Below are 17,984 nucleotides of genomic sequence, written 5' to 3'. Positions count from 1 at the left end.
CTTAAAATAAGTTACTAATGTTTTTGGATGAAATTCCGTGGTCTGCTTTTCTTACTGTTGCCTTGAATATGTTTCAAATAAATTAATCAATTATGTCCCTGATGTCCGTTTTAAAGTAGCATTTTATAAATATGTACTGTGATGTTGTGATATATTAAAGTCCGATGACTCAGAATTCCGATTGTGTCAAAGTCATCAGATAGTCCCAATGACAGAGTATCAAATCCAATTGAAGAATGCCTGTGATATTCCAAACTTTGTATCAGCCAGAATTGGATAGATGCAATATTGGATCAGTTGTTTTATTAAACTGCTTGCAATTGCTCAGTCTGAAAAATAGACCTCTTAAGAGGAAACGATCCTCTTGGACAGATTGTAACTGCCACAGGAAAAGATAGAAAGATAGAAAGATTCCGAGCATTTCTCAATGATACTTTCGATCGTGTTCATGCCTCATTTACTGTCTACGCTGACCAGGTCACCATTTTGTTTTAAATTTGTCACCTCTTGAAAAGTCGCTCAGAGCACTTCCAATCCAAAGTGCTGATACTGTAATTCTCCATTCATTTTCTTGCCTGTCAGCTAGGAGGTTGTATGGCAGCCACCTCATGTTTTAATTCAAGTTTTGCGAGAATTCTCATTTGACATTTCAGGACCTGACTAGATGTAATGTTTGCAAATCTTCAGTGTAGTTTCTTGGTTCAGGTCACTCCGTTTAACTTTAATCATTTCTACTGTACTTTGACTCGCTGGTCTCTACTTGAACATTTTGACAGTTTAATTGTACACTGGCACAGAATCTTGGAAATTGAACAGAGAACAGTTTATGCCTTGAGTTAAATAATGGAATGTTGAAGACTGAGATTGAGTTGAATTTTCATCCTAAGATTTATCTCTCTTGATTACCTACTTAGAATAAACTGACCTCGAAATGAAGTAGGTCTTAAAAGGCAAATGCTATTTTTATCATGTTGAATATTGAATTTATGCATATCACTACTGCTCAAATTCTTGGATATTTTGTTTGTAGTGACCTTTACAGTAATTGTGAATTGTCAGTTCACATCTCCCTCATGGAAGGAATAAACCTTTAATTTAAGGAAATGTTTAACCACTTGTCTGATAAGACGTTGCTGAATTGTTAAGTTCACCTGATCCACGATTGAATATGGCCACTTGACATTAATAAGCAGATTGTATGTGGGTTTGACTTTAAATGAAATATTCTGAAACACTGACCAGATAATTGTTCTTTAACTCTGCAGGATTCACTTGTGAGTTGTTTCCTCAGTATTGCAGATCAAGTGTTGCTGCCATCTCTTACTTTAATGGACTCCAATGCATGTATGTCAGAAGAGCTTTGGGGAATGTTAAAAACATTCCCTTACCAATATAGGTGAATATCATGCAGGAGTATTTAAATATATTAATTATTCATATGTAGTGACCATAGCTGCTTAACGCTTAAATTTTTTGCTTTAAGGTATCGTTTATATGGACAGTGGAAAAATGACACCTACAGTAGCCATCCTCTACTGGTCAAAGTCAAAGCTCAGACTATTGACAGGGCCAAGTATATTATGAAGTAAGTTGTTATATTTCCTGTGCAAAGAAGTGAGCTGGACTGGATTTACTGTTCTGATCATATGTTAGTGACAATATTTTTTCTTTCATTTTCCCCCGAAAACATGTTTAATTTAACAGATTGTTGCACAGCCTTATTTAGGAACAGATGATTTTTTTCTTTCTGGTATACCAATTTTGCAGGTGACGGATCAATCTGCTTAGTTGTAATAATTTTGTCGTAAAGCAATGCGTAAAAGGCTTGGATTTTCTTTGGCGCATTCCAGGAGTTATGAACAGCCCTCTTTCAAAATTCAAAGTTCTTTCTGACTTGAAATAGCACTGGTGTTCTGTTTGTGCATGAATGATGTCTTGGCTGAACACTTAACATGTTCAGAAGCATATAAAGCCCAAGATGCAGAATGAGTAAAATACGAGGGGTTTCTTGTTGTCTGAGAGAACCTATACACTCTATTCAGTGCAGCTGAAACAGATTAAGTAGTTAGCTATTTGCTGTTGGTGGAACAATACTGCAGGAAAGTTTCTCTCTGTAAGCCTAAAATAAATGTGATAACAATTCATCTAACCTTAAATGTCCTTATTATAGCCCAATAATGCACAAGGCTGTAATGACATTGAAATTCCAATTTCTGGTTCCACTTTAGTTTGTCAAACTTTCTGAATGAGTTGAAATATTTTTGCTTGTTTTGCGGTGGTTAGTGGCAGATGTTGAAAAAATATCAACTGTAACTATCTTTCAGATTTTATGGTAATCATCTAGTGATAAAATTAGAGTAAGTCTTTTGTGATGTGTTGACAAACGAAAGCTAAATTCAGTTAAATTATTTGGTTAAATTTCAAGCAACCAGTTTAAAGCAGCTTAAAACTTCTTCCAAAGGGGAAAGTGAAATTTAAAAAAGTTACCTAAACTATTGCTGCGCTCTCACATTGTAGTTACTGAAATAGAAGTGTAGCTCCATATGTGAGGACTATGGATTGTACACTGGTAACATTAAAAATATTGAATTGCTGCATACAAAATTAAAAGTACAGTGTAACCATGTTAATTTTTCAGGGTATAACAAATGTACTACCTTGTAGTAAAGTGAATGTGAAATTTCTTCCCGTGAACTGACATTTTCTGACTCAGGTTACTGTTTCCACATCCTAACTTAGTGCTCTGTAACACAAAACGACCATGTAGTGTTGTTGAACTTAATGTTTGAAATTAACTTTTGTGATGATATTTAGTACAATATTCAGGAGGTATTGGAGACCTGAAATTATCATTAAAGTGCAAGATGTCTGATGAAGTCCAGTGAGATTTTCAAAACAATCTATTTTTCTATTCTTTTAGACAGCCAATTTTACATAATTGGATTGCCTTTTGGCAACGCTGAATGTACGGGTTGCACTCGTATTTCTTGCACAAGAAAAAGTATTTTGTAGAATGCTACTCAGACCTTTTTAAGGAACAAGGCACATGGCCCTGCAGGGTTTTATTACTTTTTTTATGGTACCTACTCTCACCTGCCTTAAGAGCTGAAGCCTTTGTTTTGTCTTTAGGAGATCTGAGGCTGTGTGGCGGTAAGACAGTTGTGGAGGCAGGGTAGAATGACAAAGTGCTGGTACTGAAGCAATTTTACACCTGACCTGTCCTGAACATGCAAATGGCATCATCTACAAAATTAAGAGTTTGGACTAGTGTAGACAATGTTCATGGTCTTTTCTACATGTTTGAGAGAAATGAGGCAGACTTTCTTGTACCCGCTAGTCATTGTTTCTGGCAAAATACATTGACTGAGTGATACAGTGTAATGTTTTAGTTTTGGATCATCTGGATGTGCCTTTTGTATGCAGTGAAGAGGATTTTTTTTCTCTTGGATAAGATGTTTTAGATTTACAAGATTTTATATTCTGAGGGTTTACAGGAACAGAAAGAAAGTCATTAGGCACAATCTATACAGAGAAATGAAGCACATTTCATTCCAAAAATCTCATTTTCAGGATCTGCCTTTCAGTAGTGATGTGAAATATCAGAATTGTTTTCCATGAATACTTAACAACATTTAAACAGAATGATAAATCCATTCTTTATTAAGTTTGAAGTTCATTTGTATTCTTTGAATTGGATAAATGCAGCTTTGATACTTAGAGATTCTGGTAGGTGGTTAAATTTCCAATTGACTGCCCACAAAAAAAAACTGTGTTTTCTCGAAGAGTTCACTTATAGTCTTTCTCACCTGCGAATGAACCAAAAACCACTATTTTCATGATGTGGAAGCCTTCATTGAGTTAAAACAATGTTGAGTTGATGACTTTTAACAAGCTTTACAATTCACAAGCTTTAAATGCCAACAAATATTAAATCCCCTATTTCATGTTTTTGCTGTTTGTTGTTTCAGGCGATTGACTAAGGAAAATGTAAAGCCTTCTGGAAGACAGATTGGGAAGTTGAGTCACAGTAATCCAACAATCCTGTTTGATTATGTATGTGTTCTACATTCACTAATATGCTCACATATTAAGCTGAATGCTAAAATGTAATGGCTGCTTTTGGGTGGGCAAGGTGCGGTTTAGCTAACTGTTACGAGCTTCCTGGAATCTAGATGTGAACGATGGCTAGATCCATCTGATGGAAAAAAAATCCCAACCCTTCTGGCTGGCTTCATTAAGTTTGGAAAGACTAAGTGCAATTTGTGATAACAAGGTGTAGAGCTGAATGAACACAGCAGGCCAAGCAGCATCAGAGGAGCAGGAAAGCTGAAGTTTTGGGTCGAGACGCTTCTTCAGAAATGGGGGAGGGGAAGGGGATTCTGAAATAAATAGGGACGATGGGGGAGCGGATAGAAGATGGATAAAGGGGAAGATAGTTGGAGAGGAGACAGACAGGTCAAAGAGGTGAGGTTGGAGCCAGTAAATGTAAATGTAGGAGGGGAGTTCAGGAAGGGATAGGTCGGTCCAGGGAAGACGGACAGGTCAAGGAGGCAGAATGAGGCTAGTGGATAGGAGATGGCGGTGGGGCTTGAGGTGGGAGGAATGGTTAGAGAGGCGGGGATGAGCTGGGCTGGTTTTGGGTTGCAGTCAGGGGAGGGGAGATTTTGAAGCTTATGAAGTCCACATTGATATCCTTGGGCTGCAGGGTCCCCAAACGAAATATGAGATGCTGTTCCTGCGCCTTCGGATGCCATCGTTGTGGCAATGCAGGAGGCCCAGGATGGACATGTCGTCCAAGAAGTTTGGAAGGTGGGGTGGTGTTGAAATGGTTCGACTGGGAGGTGCAATTGTTTGTTGCGAACCGAACATAGGTGTTCCTCAAGGCGGCCCCCAAGCCTCCGCTTGGTTTCCCTGATGCAGAGGAGTGCACAATGGTAACGGTGGATACAGTATACCACGTTTGCTGATGTGCGGGTGAATATTTGTTTGATGTGGAAGGCCTTCTTAGGGCCTGGGATGGGAGTGAGTGGGGAGGTGTAGGGGCAGGTGTAGCACTTGCTGCGGTTGCAGGGAAAAGTGCAGGTGGTGGTGGGGCTGGACGGGAATGTAGAGCAGACAAGGGAGCCTCAGAGAGAGTGGTCCCTCCGGAAAGCAGATAAGGGCCGAGAGGGAAAAATGTTTTCGGTAGTGGGGCCAGATTGCAGATGGCGGAAGTGTCGGAGGATGATGTGTTGGATCTGGAGGTTGGTGGGGTGGTACGTGAGGACGAGGGGGATTCTGGTTTGGTTGTTATTACAGGGAGGAGGTGTGAGTGATGAGTTGTGGGAAATGCAAGAGACATGGTTGAGGGCATTTTTGACCACTGTGGAGGGGAAGTTGTGGTCCTTGCAAAATGAGGATTTGGAAATTGGGGATGGTGTTTTTGCAGGAATGCAGAAATGCATTGCTGAATTTGCCAATAATCCTTATACATTACATCTAAACCGATGATCACTGACATCGAGAAGGCCAAAAGCAGAAATGAACTATACAAAACAGTGGTGATACCACGGCTAGAATATTGTGAGGAAATCACATTATAGGAGGAATGTGTTTGCACTGGAGGGGTACTTGGGAAATATTTGCAGAATGTTGCTTGAAGTGGAGTGTTTTAGCAGTGAAGAAAGATTGGATAGACTGGGGTTGTTTTCCTTGGAGAAGACGAGACTGAGAGGGCAACATGATTGAGATGCATAAAATTGAGGATGAGGGGCAGGAAGTAATTTTCTTTCCCTTTGGTAGAGGGATTGGTGGTTAGGGTGGAGCAATTTAATGTAATAGCAGGAGGTTTAGAGGGGATGTAGGGTGGCAGTGGCAGAAACCTCATAACATTTAAGAATTACTGCATGTACACTAGTGATGCCAAGGAATACATGGCTATGGACTGACTGCTGAAAAACAGGATTAAAATAGTTAGATGGTTGTTTTTTACTGGCGCAGACTTGATGGGCAGAAGGGCCTTTTTCTTTGCTTTGGACCAGTATAACTATTCTTAGGAGCACCACCCTCCAAGCTACTCACTATCTTGACCTGGAAATTTAGCACTCTTTCTTTCAGTATAAGTGGTCATAATTCTGGAATTCCACCCCTAATGACATTATGGGTCCACCAATACCAAATATATTGTCACTGTCAAAAATACAACTCACCACCACCACCTCAAGGGCACCTGGAAACAGACAATAAATGCTGCCCAGTGTGTGATGCCCACATGTCTTGAGTGAAGAAACAAGAAAGAACAAGGGCAAAGGGGAGACCATTTGGCTCCTCAGGCCTGCTCTGCTAATCAATATTAGATCACAACTAATCTGATTATAACCTGAAATCCTCAGTCCTGCCCATACATGATGACGATGCTTAATAATCATCTATCCATCTCTGTCTTAAGAATATTCACGAACTCTGCACCCACTACTTTTTCGGAAAGTGAGTTGCAAGGACAAATGACTGGCAGGTAAAAATTTGCCCCATTTCTGTTTTAAACAAACAGCTCTATCTCTTGACAGTGACCCCAAGTTCGTTGTGTTCCTCGAAGAAGAAATAGCCACTCCGTATCGACCTTGTTAAAACCTTTCCAGGATTTTGTGTTTCACTCAAATCACCTCTAACTCTTCTGTACCCTAACGGATATAAGCCTAGACTGTCTAGCCTTTCCTGAAAAGACATCTCGCCCATTCTAGGGCTTGTGTGATAACGGTTAGCCTGAACTGCTTCCAATGTTTTACGTTCTTATATTGGATGACTAACGCTGTACACAGCTCCAAATGTGGCCTCCTCAATGTCTTACAGAACCGATGCATAACTTCTTGACTGTTGTGTTTAATTTTCCCTTGTAACAAATAATAATATGCTGTTATATTTCCTACCTACTTGCTGAGCTTGTGTAAAAACTTTGCCCAATTTGTGTATTATAACATCCTTTGAATGTCAGATCTCTGCAATCTCAACTGTTACATGATTTTTTTGAAAGATTATTCCTGCAAAAATGGATAATTTCACATTTTCCCACAGGATACTCCTTTGCCAGATCTTTGCCCACTTACAACTTATCTTTGTCCTTTTTTAGCCTTGTTATTCTCCTTTACACAACTTAGTTTCCTTGCTATCTTTGTGGTCTTTGGTATGTGCCATGTCAAGATACATTCCATTCCTTCTTCAGTGTCATTCGTATAAATTATAAAAGTTTGAGGCTCCAGCACTGGTCCCAAAGACACACCATTGTTGCACGATACCAACCTGAAAGCAAAACATTTAGGCCTAGTCTGTGTTCCCTGTTAGCAAGCCAATTGTTTTGCCAACATACTGTCCTCTGCACCATAAATTTTTATTTACCTCAGTAACCTATGATGTAGCATCTTAGCAAATGCCTTCTGGAAATCTAAGCAGAGACATCCACTAGCTCCTGTTTAACCTAGGCACATGTTACTGCCAAAATACAACTCCCAATAGATTTGTTAAACATGATTTTGCTTCCATAATACTATATTAACTCTGCCTGAATCCCTTGAAACTGTCTTAGCCCCTGTTGTAGCTTCTTTGATCATAGCTTCTAATATTTTTCCAATGACAGATGTTAAGCTAACAAGCCTGTAGTTTTCAGTTTTCTACTTCCCTTTTTGGATATACAGACCTTGCCCGAATCAAGATGGTTTTGCAAAATTCAAACCAATCAACTATCTCTAAAGCCATTTCTTTTAAGATCTTGTGCACAATATATTCTTGATTCACTTTTTCAAGTCCAATTTCAAAGGCTTGACTTGGAGTAACACAGTTATCGTTGAATCAAAAATCATAGGTTCTAGCACCACTCCAGAAAATGGACCACACAACCTGTGTGAACTATTTGATGACGTGCTCAGCACATTTTGGACTCAGAAAGGTACTTTTTATTTTCTGTGAGACATCAAATGTTAACCATCTGCTTCCATGTCCCAATCTAAAAGTTTTGGTGTAGTTATTCAAATAAGAGCAGGAAAGGTCTATTCAATATTTGTTTAACTGACAACCCAAGCTGAATAATAGTTGTTTATTCTCATACCATTTTTGAGAATTTCTTCCATGCTATTTAGCTGCAGCATTTGGCTACGTTATAGAATTGATCGCCTGCAAAAATATTTTTTTGTTTGGGAGGCAGGGAGGGTTTGCAAGTCATAAATGGAAGAACTTTTTTTGCTGTATTTGTTGTCACATAGCAGATACACTGTATTTATGTACCACAGTGGTATGCTTCCAAATCCATTTTCTTAATTTGTTGCTCTTTACCCTCACAAAATTAATTGTAAGACAACCACGGAAATGTTACATTACAGAAAGAGGCATTCAGCTCGTTGTGCTTGCATTGGCTGAATAAACTCAGCACCATTTCGATCCCCTTACTGCCACCTCATCAATAGCTTTGCAGGTTACACTGCTTCAAGTGTAGGTGCAGTTTTCTTTTAAATGAGTTGAAAATTTCTGGCTCAACTTCCAGTCTGGGCAGTGAATTCCAATATGCACCACCCTTTGAGTGAAAAGGTGTTCCTTCATGTCCTGTTTAATCCTTCTACGAATCACCTTAAATCTCGGCACCATGATAATTGATTTCTATTAGTAAGGGAAGCAAATTGTCTTTGTGCACTCTATCCAAGTTCCTCATGATTTTGTATATCTTGATGAAGTTGTCCCTCAGCTTCCTTACCCTGCCAATCTTTCCTCATTGTTAAAGTTTGCAAGCTTTGATGACATTCTTGTAAATCTCCTCTGTACACTCTCTTCGGCAATGATGTCCTTCCTGGAATATGGTGACCATAACTGTACGTAATCTCCGCCAGCTTTGGCTGAATAAGTCTGATGTAGTCCCAATGTTTGCATCCCTGCTCTTGTATTCAGTAACTCGCCTAATGAAAGGAAGCATCCCTTGTGCCTTCTTTCCCACATTATGCGTTTGACTTGTATCTTCACTGAACCGAGGACATGCACTTTGATGTCTCACAACACTCTGTTTGTACCTTGGTGTTTATTATATATTCCCTTGCTTTGCTTGCCCTCCCAAGTGCACAGCCTTACACTTCTTTGGGTTGAAATCCCCTAGTCACTTTACTGCCCACTCAACCAAGTCATTGATACCGTTTTGGAGTCAACAGCCATCCCCTTCACTGTCAAGTAGCTGGAAAGTTTTGGTGTTATATTCAAATTTCCCAAGTCACCCTCGAAAGCATTAATCTACATCATTAATGTACACCACAAATAACAAGGGACCTGACGCTAAGCCGTGTGGAACACCACTGGAAACAGCTTGGCATTCGCAAAATCATCTGCCAGCTATTACCCTTTCGCTTCTTGTCACTGAGCCAATTTTGGATCCAACTCATCACTGTTCCCTGTATCCCATAGGCTCTAATTTATCTGAACAGTGTGTCATGTGGGATTTTGTCGAATTCTTTGCTAAAATCAGTTGAGACAACATCTACTACCTGATGATTATTAATCCTCTTGTTACTTCCAAATTCATTTAAGTTACTGAGATATAATATTCCCTTCAAAAATCTGTGTTGACAAGCACTTTGTTATCCATGCCTTTCTAACTAACAGCTAATCCTGTTTATCAATATTGGTTCTAATTTTTTTGCCCACCGCTGAGGTCAGACTGATGTATCATTATTTTGCATGTTGCTCATGCTCTTTTTTGAAGAGTGCTTGCCACCCTCCAGTCCTGTGGTACATCACCTTTTATCTCGGAAGACCTCTGTTTCTTGCACTTGGAGACATGTAACTACTTGCACAGCAATGGCAGCCACTGGCAAGATACTCTCCATTAGCTCGAATTCTACAAAGTTACTTGTTTTCTTTTTAAAAATATAGGTTATTTTCTCAAATCCTTCTTTGTTGAAGTGTTCATGTGCCCCATGACTTTCGCAGGTGCTGTTGCAATGTGGCTGTTGAGTGACACCATTTTGAGCTTGGCTGCTGCCTTTAAAACGTTCTAACTTGGCGGGGGGGGGTGGCGGCGGCGGAGGACAGTGTGGATCAAGGTCATGGGAACAATACCAATGTGAGACCCATGTAATCACTTGACATTTGCCAAGTACCTGTATATCATCTGATGTGCCATGTGAGCAGACTGACCGAAATATCTGACAGAGGCCACTTTGCGAAACAGCATAAAGTGTCCAATCGTCTGGTCAAAGAAATGGGCTTTTTGGAACCTTGTGAAGGAGGGGAGAGAGAGATGAGGGGAGAGAGAACGAGACACACACACACACAAATTGTGACAGGGAATTTCTAAGTTTAGTCCCGGAAGGCCCTTACCTGGTAGGTAAGGCCAGGAAAATTGTGGAGGAGTTGCAAAAAGTGCTCAGAGGGTCTGGTAGGACTGGAGATGACTGAGAATAAGGTGACCGTGAGGCCAGGGAGAGGATTTGGAGGGGTGGTCAAACTTGAAAAGGTTCAGAAGATGTACAGGTATGTTGCCAGGGTTGGAGGATTTGTGCTGAATAGCCTGGGGCTATTTTCCCTGGAGTATTGGAAGCTGAGGGGTCACCTTATAGAAGTTAGTAAAAATTATGATAGGCATAGATAGAGTGAATAGTCAAGGTCCTTTCCCTCGGGTAAGGGAGTTCTAAACTAGGAGATTTTTTTTTAGGGTGAGAGGAAAAAGGTTTAAAAGGCACCCAGAGGATTCACACAGAGGGTGGTTTGTCGGTGGAGTGAATTGCCAAAGGAAGTATTAGATGCAGGTACATTTACCACATGTAAAAGAAATTTTGACAGATACATGGAAAGGAAAGATTTGGATGGTTGTGGGCCAAACGCAGGCACATGGGACTAGTTTAGTTAATGGAAACTTGATCAACATGGACAAGTTGGACTGAAGGGTCTGTTCCCCTGTTCTGTGACTGTTTCAAATGTTTTCAAGATTCTGTATGTCTGTGATATAAGAAACAAAGTGAAGAAGTAGGCACCGTTCAGACTTTAATTTATAACAGGTTGTCTTGTGATAGCCAAAATTCTTATTCCAGTAGCCATTTTGAGTGTTTGTCTTTTGTATCTGTTTCTGAACAGATTTTATCCCAGATTCAGAAGTATGACAACCTGATTACACCAGTTGTGGATTCTTTGAAATACCTCACTTCCTTGAACTATGATGTCTTGGCATGTATCCTTTTTTTCAAGAAACAGCCGTGTGTTCGTGTTGATTTAAGATCATCAGTTGTAACATAGACTGCAACTTTTGCTTCCTGATTAGAAATGGAATGATGGGCAATTTCTTGGTTTTGCAAGTCCACTTGTGCTTCAGTAATGCCTCAAAAGATCTGATTTACAACCCATGGTGGTAGAGATCTTGGGAGGCTGGACCCAGACCAGAAGTGGAGACTGCTGGCTACTAATGAGGGCTGGGTCAGAGGCCTGCCTGTCTGACCAGTACTTTACTGCAGTTTAATTTGTAAAAAAATGCAAAGAAAATCCCTCCGTCATTTGTCCCTCACGTTCACTGAGCCGGCCCTTGCGTCTTTCTCTCTGTTTCACACACATCAGCCATAGTTAACCCATGCTATTTCATATCCTGTGCCCATCCGTGCTTTCTGAAGGCACCTTGTAACCACCACCCCTGGCCGGTGTCTCTCTGCTTGCACTCCTGTGGCGCTTAATACCCCCATGCCAACTGATAGCCATGAAACCACCACCTTGGCATTTTGTACCTTTTATGCCAACAGTGTGAACTTGCATGCCCTTTGCCTTTCGACGTTCACTGTCAAATCTCATATTTCCCAATCCTCAGAGCCATACTGGCATTAAATAGAGTTGACATCACGTTTTAAGGAATGCATTCTCACTGATTTTGGAAAAATAAAAGTTCAATACGTTGATTTTCCTTCTCATAATCTGTCATGAATATGAACGTTTTATTCTTAGCTCTCAGGGTTGTGTGTGTTTTGGGCGTATTCTTGTGTATATGTTCTAATCCCTACCTCAAGGTGTCTGGTGACAATATCCATAACTCATCTCTCCAAAGGATCACCATCATTACCCAGAATAAAATTTTGAAGCCGAAATGCTCTAACTTGACGCACTCTTGGCTCCAGAGAGTGGGGATGCCAAAATTAATTTTGAGAAACAGCTGCCCACTTAATAAATACCGAAAGAACTGTAGGTGCTGTAAATCAGAAACCAAAGGAGAAATTGCTGGAAAAGCTCAGCGGGTCTGGCAGCATCAGTGGAGGGAAAGCAGAGTTGATATTTTGGGGCGAGTTACCCTTCCTCAGAACGCAGTGCAAAACATTATCTTTGATTTCTGTCCCTAGGTGCTGCCAGAACTGCTGAGCTTTTGCAGCAATTCCTGTTTTTGCAGCTGCCTACTCAATTGATCAGCCATCTATGTGAATCTCACTTATGTGAGGCCTGTGCTGTGCCCACGCCTGCCTTAATTGATATCATTTTGATTCATAGGGGTAAGACTTACTGATTTTGAAGGACATTTATCTTTTCTGTCTTGGTTCTAAAAATCCAAATCTTAATGTTCTACATGTTCAATTATTTGTCAGTTGGTAAAAATAATGTCCAAAATATCTGAATAGTTCTGAACTAATTTTGTTTGATTTCTCCCTCGTAACTCTGAAAAACTTTATATTAGTTAATCTTACTTCTACAATCAATTTAAAACACGTGGTTTGAGAGTTTTGGAGCATATGTTAAATGTGTATAATTCATGGGACCCATTCTTATTTGTTCATTGTGTTCTACAATATGCACTGTCCGTTAGTGCTGTTTTCCAGTCTCCCTGTCACCTGTCAGATTTGTGTAGTCAAGCATGTCTGTGGATTAAGGATGTGAGATGTCTCCAAAAGGCAAAATTACATCCTGTTTACACGTTCAACCTCCATACAATGTTATTTTAGTTTCATTTGAAGCAGAAGCCATGTTGGAAAGAAGAGTAAGTTAATTAAGTGGGAGGAGGGGAAGGTTCTGGTTGAGTTGTCTTATTAAAAGTTGGTGAAAATATTTAAGGGCCATTGAGTGGGATATAATATATCGATGGAACAGAAGAAATATTTAAATTACTGTGATAGTAAGTAGATATTTAGCAATTCAAAGGAAACACAACATCATTTATCCTTGGGCAATAAAAACAACTCAGCAATAATTTGAAGGTGACAGTATAAATGGTAGACCATGCAGGCAGAAATTATCCGAAGGTGTATAATTGTTTTTGGATTAATTTTGGTGGCCTGTTGGGCAGAGAAGTTGACAACTCATCATTGCCTTCCAGTGATGAAACTAGAATATTTTGACAATTTAAGCCTTTTCCATTTGTGTTCTGAAACAAGGGAAATAATTATCCCTTGTATCTGAAATTTGAGTAGTTTTGCCCATTCAAATAAAATCTAACAATTTTAGAATCGCTGACGTTGATGAAAAGTAAATCCAAAACATAAGTCCAAAGATAGAATTCTGCGATAAATTCCACCCTAACATAAATTCTTGGACTTTTTGTGTTTGAATGTGAAGAAATGCTTTGACTTCACAGATTTCAGTATTGCATGCAGTTGCTTAAAATAATTTTCAACATCTGTAATTGAATTGCTTTATATCAATTTTGTGGTTTTCTTTAACCTGTTGACAAGATTGCATCATTGAAGCGCTGGCCAATCCTGAGAAAGAGAGAATGAAGCACGATGACACCACCATCTCTACCTGGTTGCAGAGTCAGTGGAATTTTTATTTTAGCATTGTTGCTACTATAACTAATAATTTATGTTTCATAATGTCCACATCTAGAGTTCAATAAAGTTGAGGAATACTAGGTACATATGTTACGAATAAATGTATTATAAATGTAAAACATCAAGGTGAGTGCCCCTTCCAGCATAAATTCTGACTAAAAATCGTTCTTTGTAAGTTTCACATGGTTACATTTTATGTAATTTTTTTTTCATTCAAACTTTGAAGATTTGAAGGGTCTTTAAACTTTTTATTCTGTTAATACACAAATATCTCAATTTTGAAATGGTATAATGAAAACATGAATTTATATTTTTGAACAGGTCTGGCAAGTTTTTGTGGTGCCATTTTCAGAAAATATCCAATAGAACTTACCGGTCTTCTGCAGTATGTTGCAAACCAACTAAAAGCTGGGAAAAGGTATAGTTACTGTATGGAAAGGAAACATGGATTTTTATTTGATGTTATATGTATCAGGTTTGATAATTGGCCTGATCTTTGTCTTTTGGTTATCTCCTTTTGAATAGAAAGCTAAGACGCAACTTTGCCTGAACCCTCATTCATAATAATTTTACCCTCTTCTCACATTACATGAATAACTACAATTCTGTAGCTTTAAGTTACGTACAATAAAGGAATAGTCAGGTTTTAGAGATGTGTAGGTAGCACAGACATCTCTTGCTTCTGATATTATTGCTATTTTATATTCAATTTGTTCTTCAACTTGTTTAATATAGTTTTGATTTGCTGATCCTAAAAGAAGTGGTGCAGAAGATGGCTGGTATTGAAATTACAGAGGAAATGACAACAGAGCAATTGGAAGCTATGACTGGTGGAGAACAGTTAAAAGCTGAGGCAAGGCATTTTTGCATGCTAAAAGTTTTGTGAATAGTGGTGTAGGACAAGACCAAACATTGATGGGTTTTAGTAAAGGAACTGCTGAAATTTGAGCCGTGAGAAAGATAATTCCTTGATGTGTTGATTTTCGTATGCTTGGTTCTGCACTGCAATAAATGGAAAGCACAAATACCAAGTTTAGAAATATAACGGAGTACACCATGTACTTGAAGTTAGTGGCCTGAATGATGCCTTTTAAGACCATAAGACATAGGAGTGGAATTAAGGCTATTCGGCCCATCAAGTCTACTCCGCCAGTAAATCATGGCTGATGGGCATTTCGTTTCCACTTATCTGCACTCTCCCCATGGCCCTTAATTCCTTGCGAGATCAAGAATTTATCAGTCTCTGCCTTGAAGGCATTTAATGTCTCGGCCTCCACTGCGCTCCATGCCAATGAATTCCACAGGCCCACCACACTCTGGCTGAAGAAATGTCTCCTCATTTCTGCTCTAAATTGACCCCCTCTCATTCTAAGGCTGTGCCCACGGATCCTAGTCTCCCCGCCTAACGGAAACAACTTACCAGCGAATGGGGTGGCACGGTGGCTCAGTGGATAACACTGCAGCCTCACAGCGCAGGGACCCAGGATTGATTCCAGCCTCGGGTATCTGTCTGTGTGGAATTTGCATGTTCTCCCCCTGTCTGTGTGGGTTTCCGCTGGCTGCTCTGTTTACCCCACGTCCGAAGATGTGCAGGCTAGGTAGATCGGCCATGCTAAATTGCCCGTCATGTTTAGGGGTGTGTGGGTTATAGGGGGATGGGTCTGGGTTGGATGCTCCAAGGGGTGGAGTGGACTTGTTGGGCTGAAGGGCCTGTTTCCGCACTGTAGGGAATCTAATCTAATCTAATCTTTAAAAAAACCTTTTCTAAGCCATGCATTATCTTGAGTTTCTATTCGATCTTCCCTCAACCTTCTAAACTCTAATTAATACAATCCCAGGATCCTCAGCCATTCATCGTATGTTAGGCCAGCGTTCCAGGGATTATCCATGTGAATCTTAGCTGGACACGCTCCAGTGCCACTATGTCCTTCCTGAGGTATGGGGCCCAAAATTGGACACAGTGTTCTAAATGGGGCCTAACTAGAGCTTTATAAAGTTTCAGAGGCACATCGCTGCTTTCATATTCCAACCCTCTTTTATGTTTAACCAGTTTGGAAAATTTTATAAACATAGAGTGAATTATTACATTAGCTAATTCACATTTTATTTGTGACTTAAGCATGAGGAAACAACTTCATTTTTCACACTGTTTGAATAAATCAATTTAATTTGTGGTGCATAACAGGTTATCAAATCAATACTTACTATTTTTTTGACTTGTACCAAGTGAAAACGATAACTTTCATTAAAACTTTTTGTGACAATTATTATTTTGGATTGGCTTTGGAAGTATAGCTTATTGTGTGCCAGTGGTTGTACGTTGCTTGATATTTTACTTTATTATGTGGTGCAAACATTGAAATTAGATAGTAAATTTGGGTTTTTGACTTGATAAGTTCAGTTATGTTACATGCAAAGATGAGAAGGCTGAAATTTTAAAATTAGAGAACGAGTTTTAAAATGTTGATTGGGGAAGGAGTAACTTGTGTATCATGGGAGAATATTTTCGCTTCTGTTTTCAGGGTGGTTACTTCGGACAGATCAGGAACACAAAAAAGTCATCACAGCGGCTAAAAGATGCACTGCTGGACCATGACCTGGCACTTCCTCTTTGTCTCCTCATGGCACAGCAGAGAAATGGTGTTATTTTCCAGGAAGGGGGTGAGAAGCACCTCAAATTAGTTGGAAAATTATATGACCAAGTAAGCATTATAAATATGCAGAGAATTAGATTGATAATTTTTATAGCTTTTTTTATTTACAATGGAACTGTAAAATTCCTTGATGGTTACTTAAAATCTGTTTCTCAGGTAGCTGATTCATATTTACAAAGTGCTGTCTGTTTCAGACAAATCAGTCTAATTGCTCAGCACCACATACATTAGCGTAAAAATCAATCGTTTCTCCTACCAACAAGCTGCGATTGCAAAATGTACTCTCTAAAGAATACACTGCAGTTACTTACCAAAGCTGCTTTTGCAACATCTACCAAATCTTCTTCAAAGGGAAGAAAGCACAAGGGAACATAATCACTTACATCATTTTCTCAAACTCTCATACAAACTTGGATTCATGTTGTTATCTCTTCGTAATGTTTGGTTAAAAAATAAAGCTTGTGATTTGAGAACATTGCTGGAGCACTTTGACTATTTAGACTACTGATTTAAGGTGTCCACCATTGTCCTTTTTGCTCGCAACTCAACAAACATATTATTTGTCAACATGTTTCTTGCACTTAAAATGCAAGTGTTGGATATCATTTCTGACATGGGTATATTTATCTCATTCAAGAATTGTGTTGTTAGTTTTTTGCTTGAGGATTGATTATTTTCTAGTATTGGTGGTTCTTTTCAAATTGCAAAAAGTCTTCCTCTATGTCTGTCCAAATAATTCTGCCCAGTTTTATGCTGCAAAAGATGTCTCCAGTTACATTGCAGCATTAAACATCTCCTCGTTACAACTATTTTTTATCTTAAAAACAAAAACTGGAAAAACAGTGAATGCTGTAAGTAAGAAACAAAAACAAGTTGCTGGGCAAGCATCACAGGCGTGGCGACATTTGTGAAGAGAAACCGGAGGTCATGTTCAGTGATTGTTCCTCAGAATTGAATTTCTCTATACAGATGCTGCCAGACCTGCTGAGTTTTTCAAGCAACTACTGTTTATGTTATCAAACAGATAAAAATAGAACCAATCGTACGATGTCTTGGAAAAATACACTTTAATGCTGAGCACATTTCAAAATCACATACCCAATTCATGATCTGCTTACTTCAGCCAAAAATGTTTATTAATATTCCAGTGAGCCAAGGCATGCAGCTGTTCAATTGGATAAACAATAGACTTTCAGAATCCATTGTGCATATGTTTCTGTTCTGGTTCTGTTACCTTGCAACTAATAAAATCTTTTCTTGTTGCATTTTACATTTGAACTCCTGGACTGCAAATAAGAGTACAGAAGTAGATTGGCATACCACTGGAGAGATAGGGCTCGATTTGTTATCCAGTTGATTTGGACTTAATGCTAGCATATGCATGTGGAGTCATTTCATATTCTTTTTGCTTTTTAAAATTAAAAACATTCAATAAGTATTAACACCAGCATTCTGTAACTCTTGCTCCCTTTGTCCTGATGCTGCCTGAATTATATCAGATTTTGAGCCTGATCTTCAATTGCATATTTTATTCGTATAAAAGATGATTTGACAGCCAGCAATTTTTATGCATTATATAACAGAAACAGCA

The 17,984-nt window shown here is 39.1% G+C and overlaps 1 protein-coding gene across 3 annotated transcripts in view; it reads left to right on the top strand.

Annotated features, from left to right (window-relative positions):
- Nucleotides 1-17,984, top strand: part of thoc2 (THO complex 2) — a 134,022-nt gene that overhangs the window by 59,979 nt on the left and 56,059 nt on the right. For all 3 annotated transcript variants that reach the window (XR_007248886.2, XM_048544102.2, XM_048544101.2), the window contains exons 14-21: nucleotides 1,266-1,396; nucleotides 1,484-1,585; nucleotides 3,969-4,053; nucleotides 11,080-11,173; nucleotides 13,641-13,721; nucleotides 14,061-14,157; nucleotides 14,475-14,592; nucleotides 16,262-16,441. Coding sequence is in view for 2 of the 3 variants with exons in the window: in XM_048544102.2 (XP_048400059.1) it covers nucleotides 1,266-1,396; nucleotides 1,484-1,585; nucleotides 3,969-4,053; nucleotides 11,080-11,173; nucleotides 13,641-13,721; nucleotides 14,061-14,157; nucleotides 14,475-14,592; nucleotides 16,262-16,441 (888 nt within the window). In the remaining variant the exon portion in view is untranslated. The remainder of the gene's footprint in view (nucleotides 1-1,265; nucleotides 1,397-1,483; nucleotides 1,586-3,968; nucleotides 4,054-11,079; nucleotides 11,174-13,640; nucleotides 13,722-14,060; nucleotides 14,158-14,474; nucleotides 14,593-16,261; nucleotides 16,442-17,984) is intronic.

Source organism: Stegostoma tigrinum, chromosome 15, assembly GCF_030684315.1.
Source record: "Stegostoma tigrinum isolate sSteTig4 chromosome 15, sSteTig4.hap1, whole genome shotgun sequence".
Classification (NCBI taxonomy): domain Eukaryota; kingdom Metazoa; phylum Chordata; class Chondrichthyes; order Orectolobiformes; family Stegostomatidae; genus Stegostoma; species Stegostoma tigrinum.
Note: the sequence above shows the minus strand (reverse complement) of the source record. Positions and strands in the feature narration are given on the sequence as shown.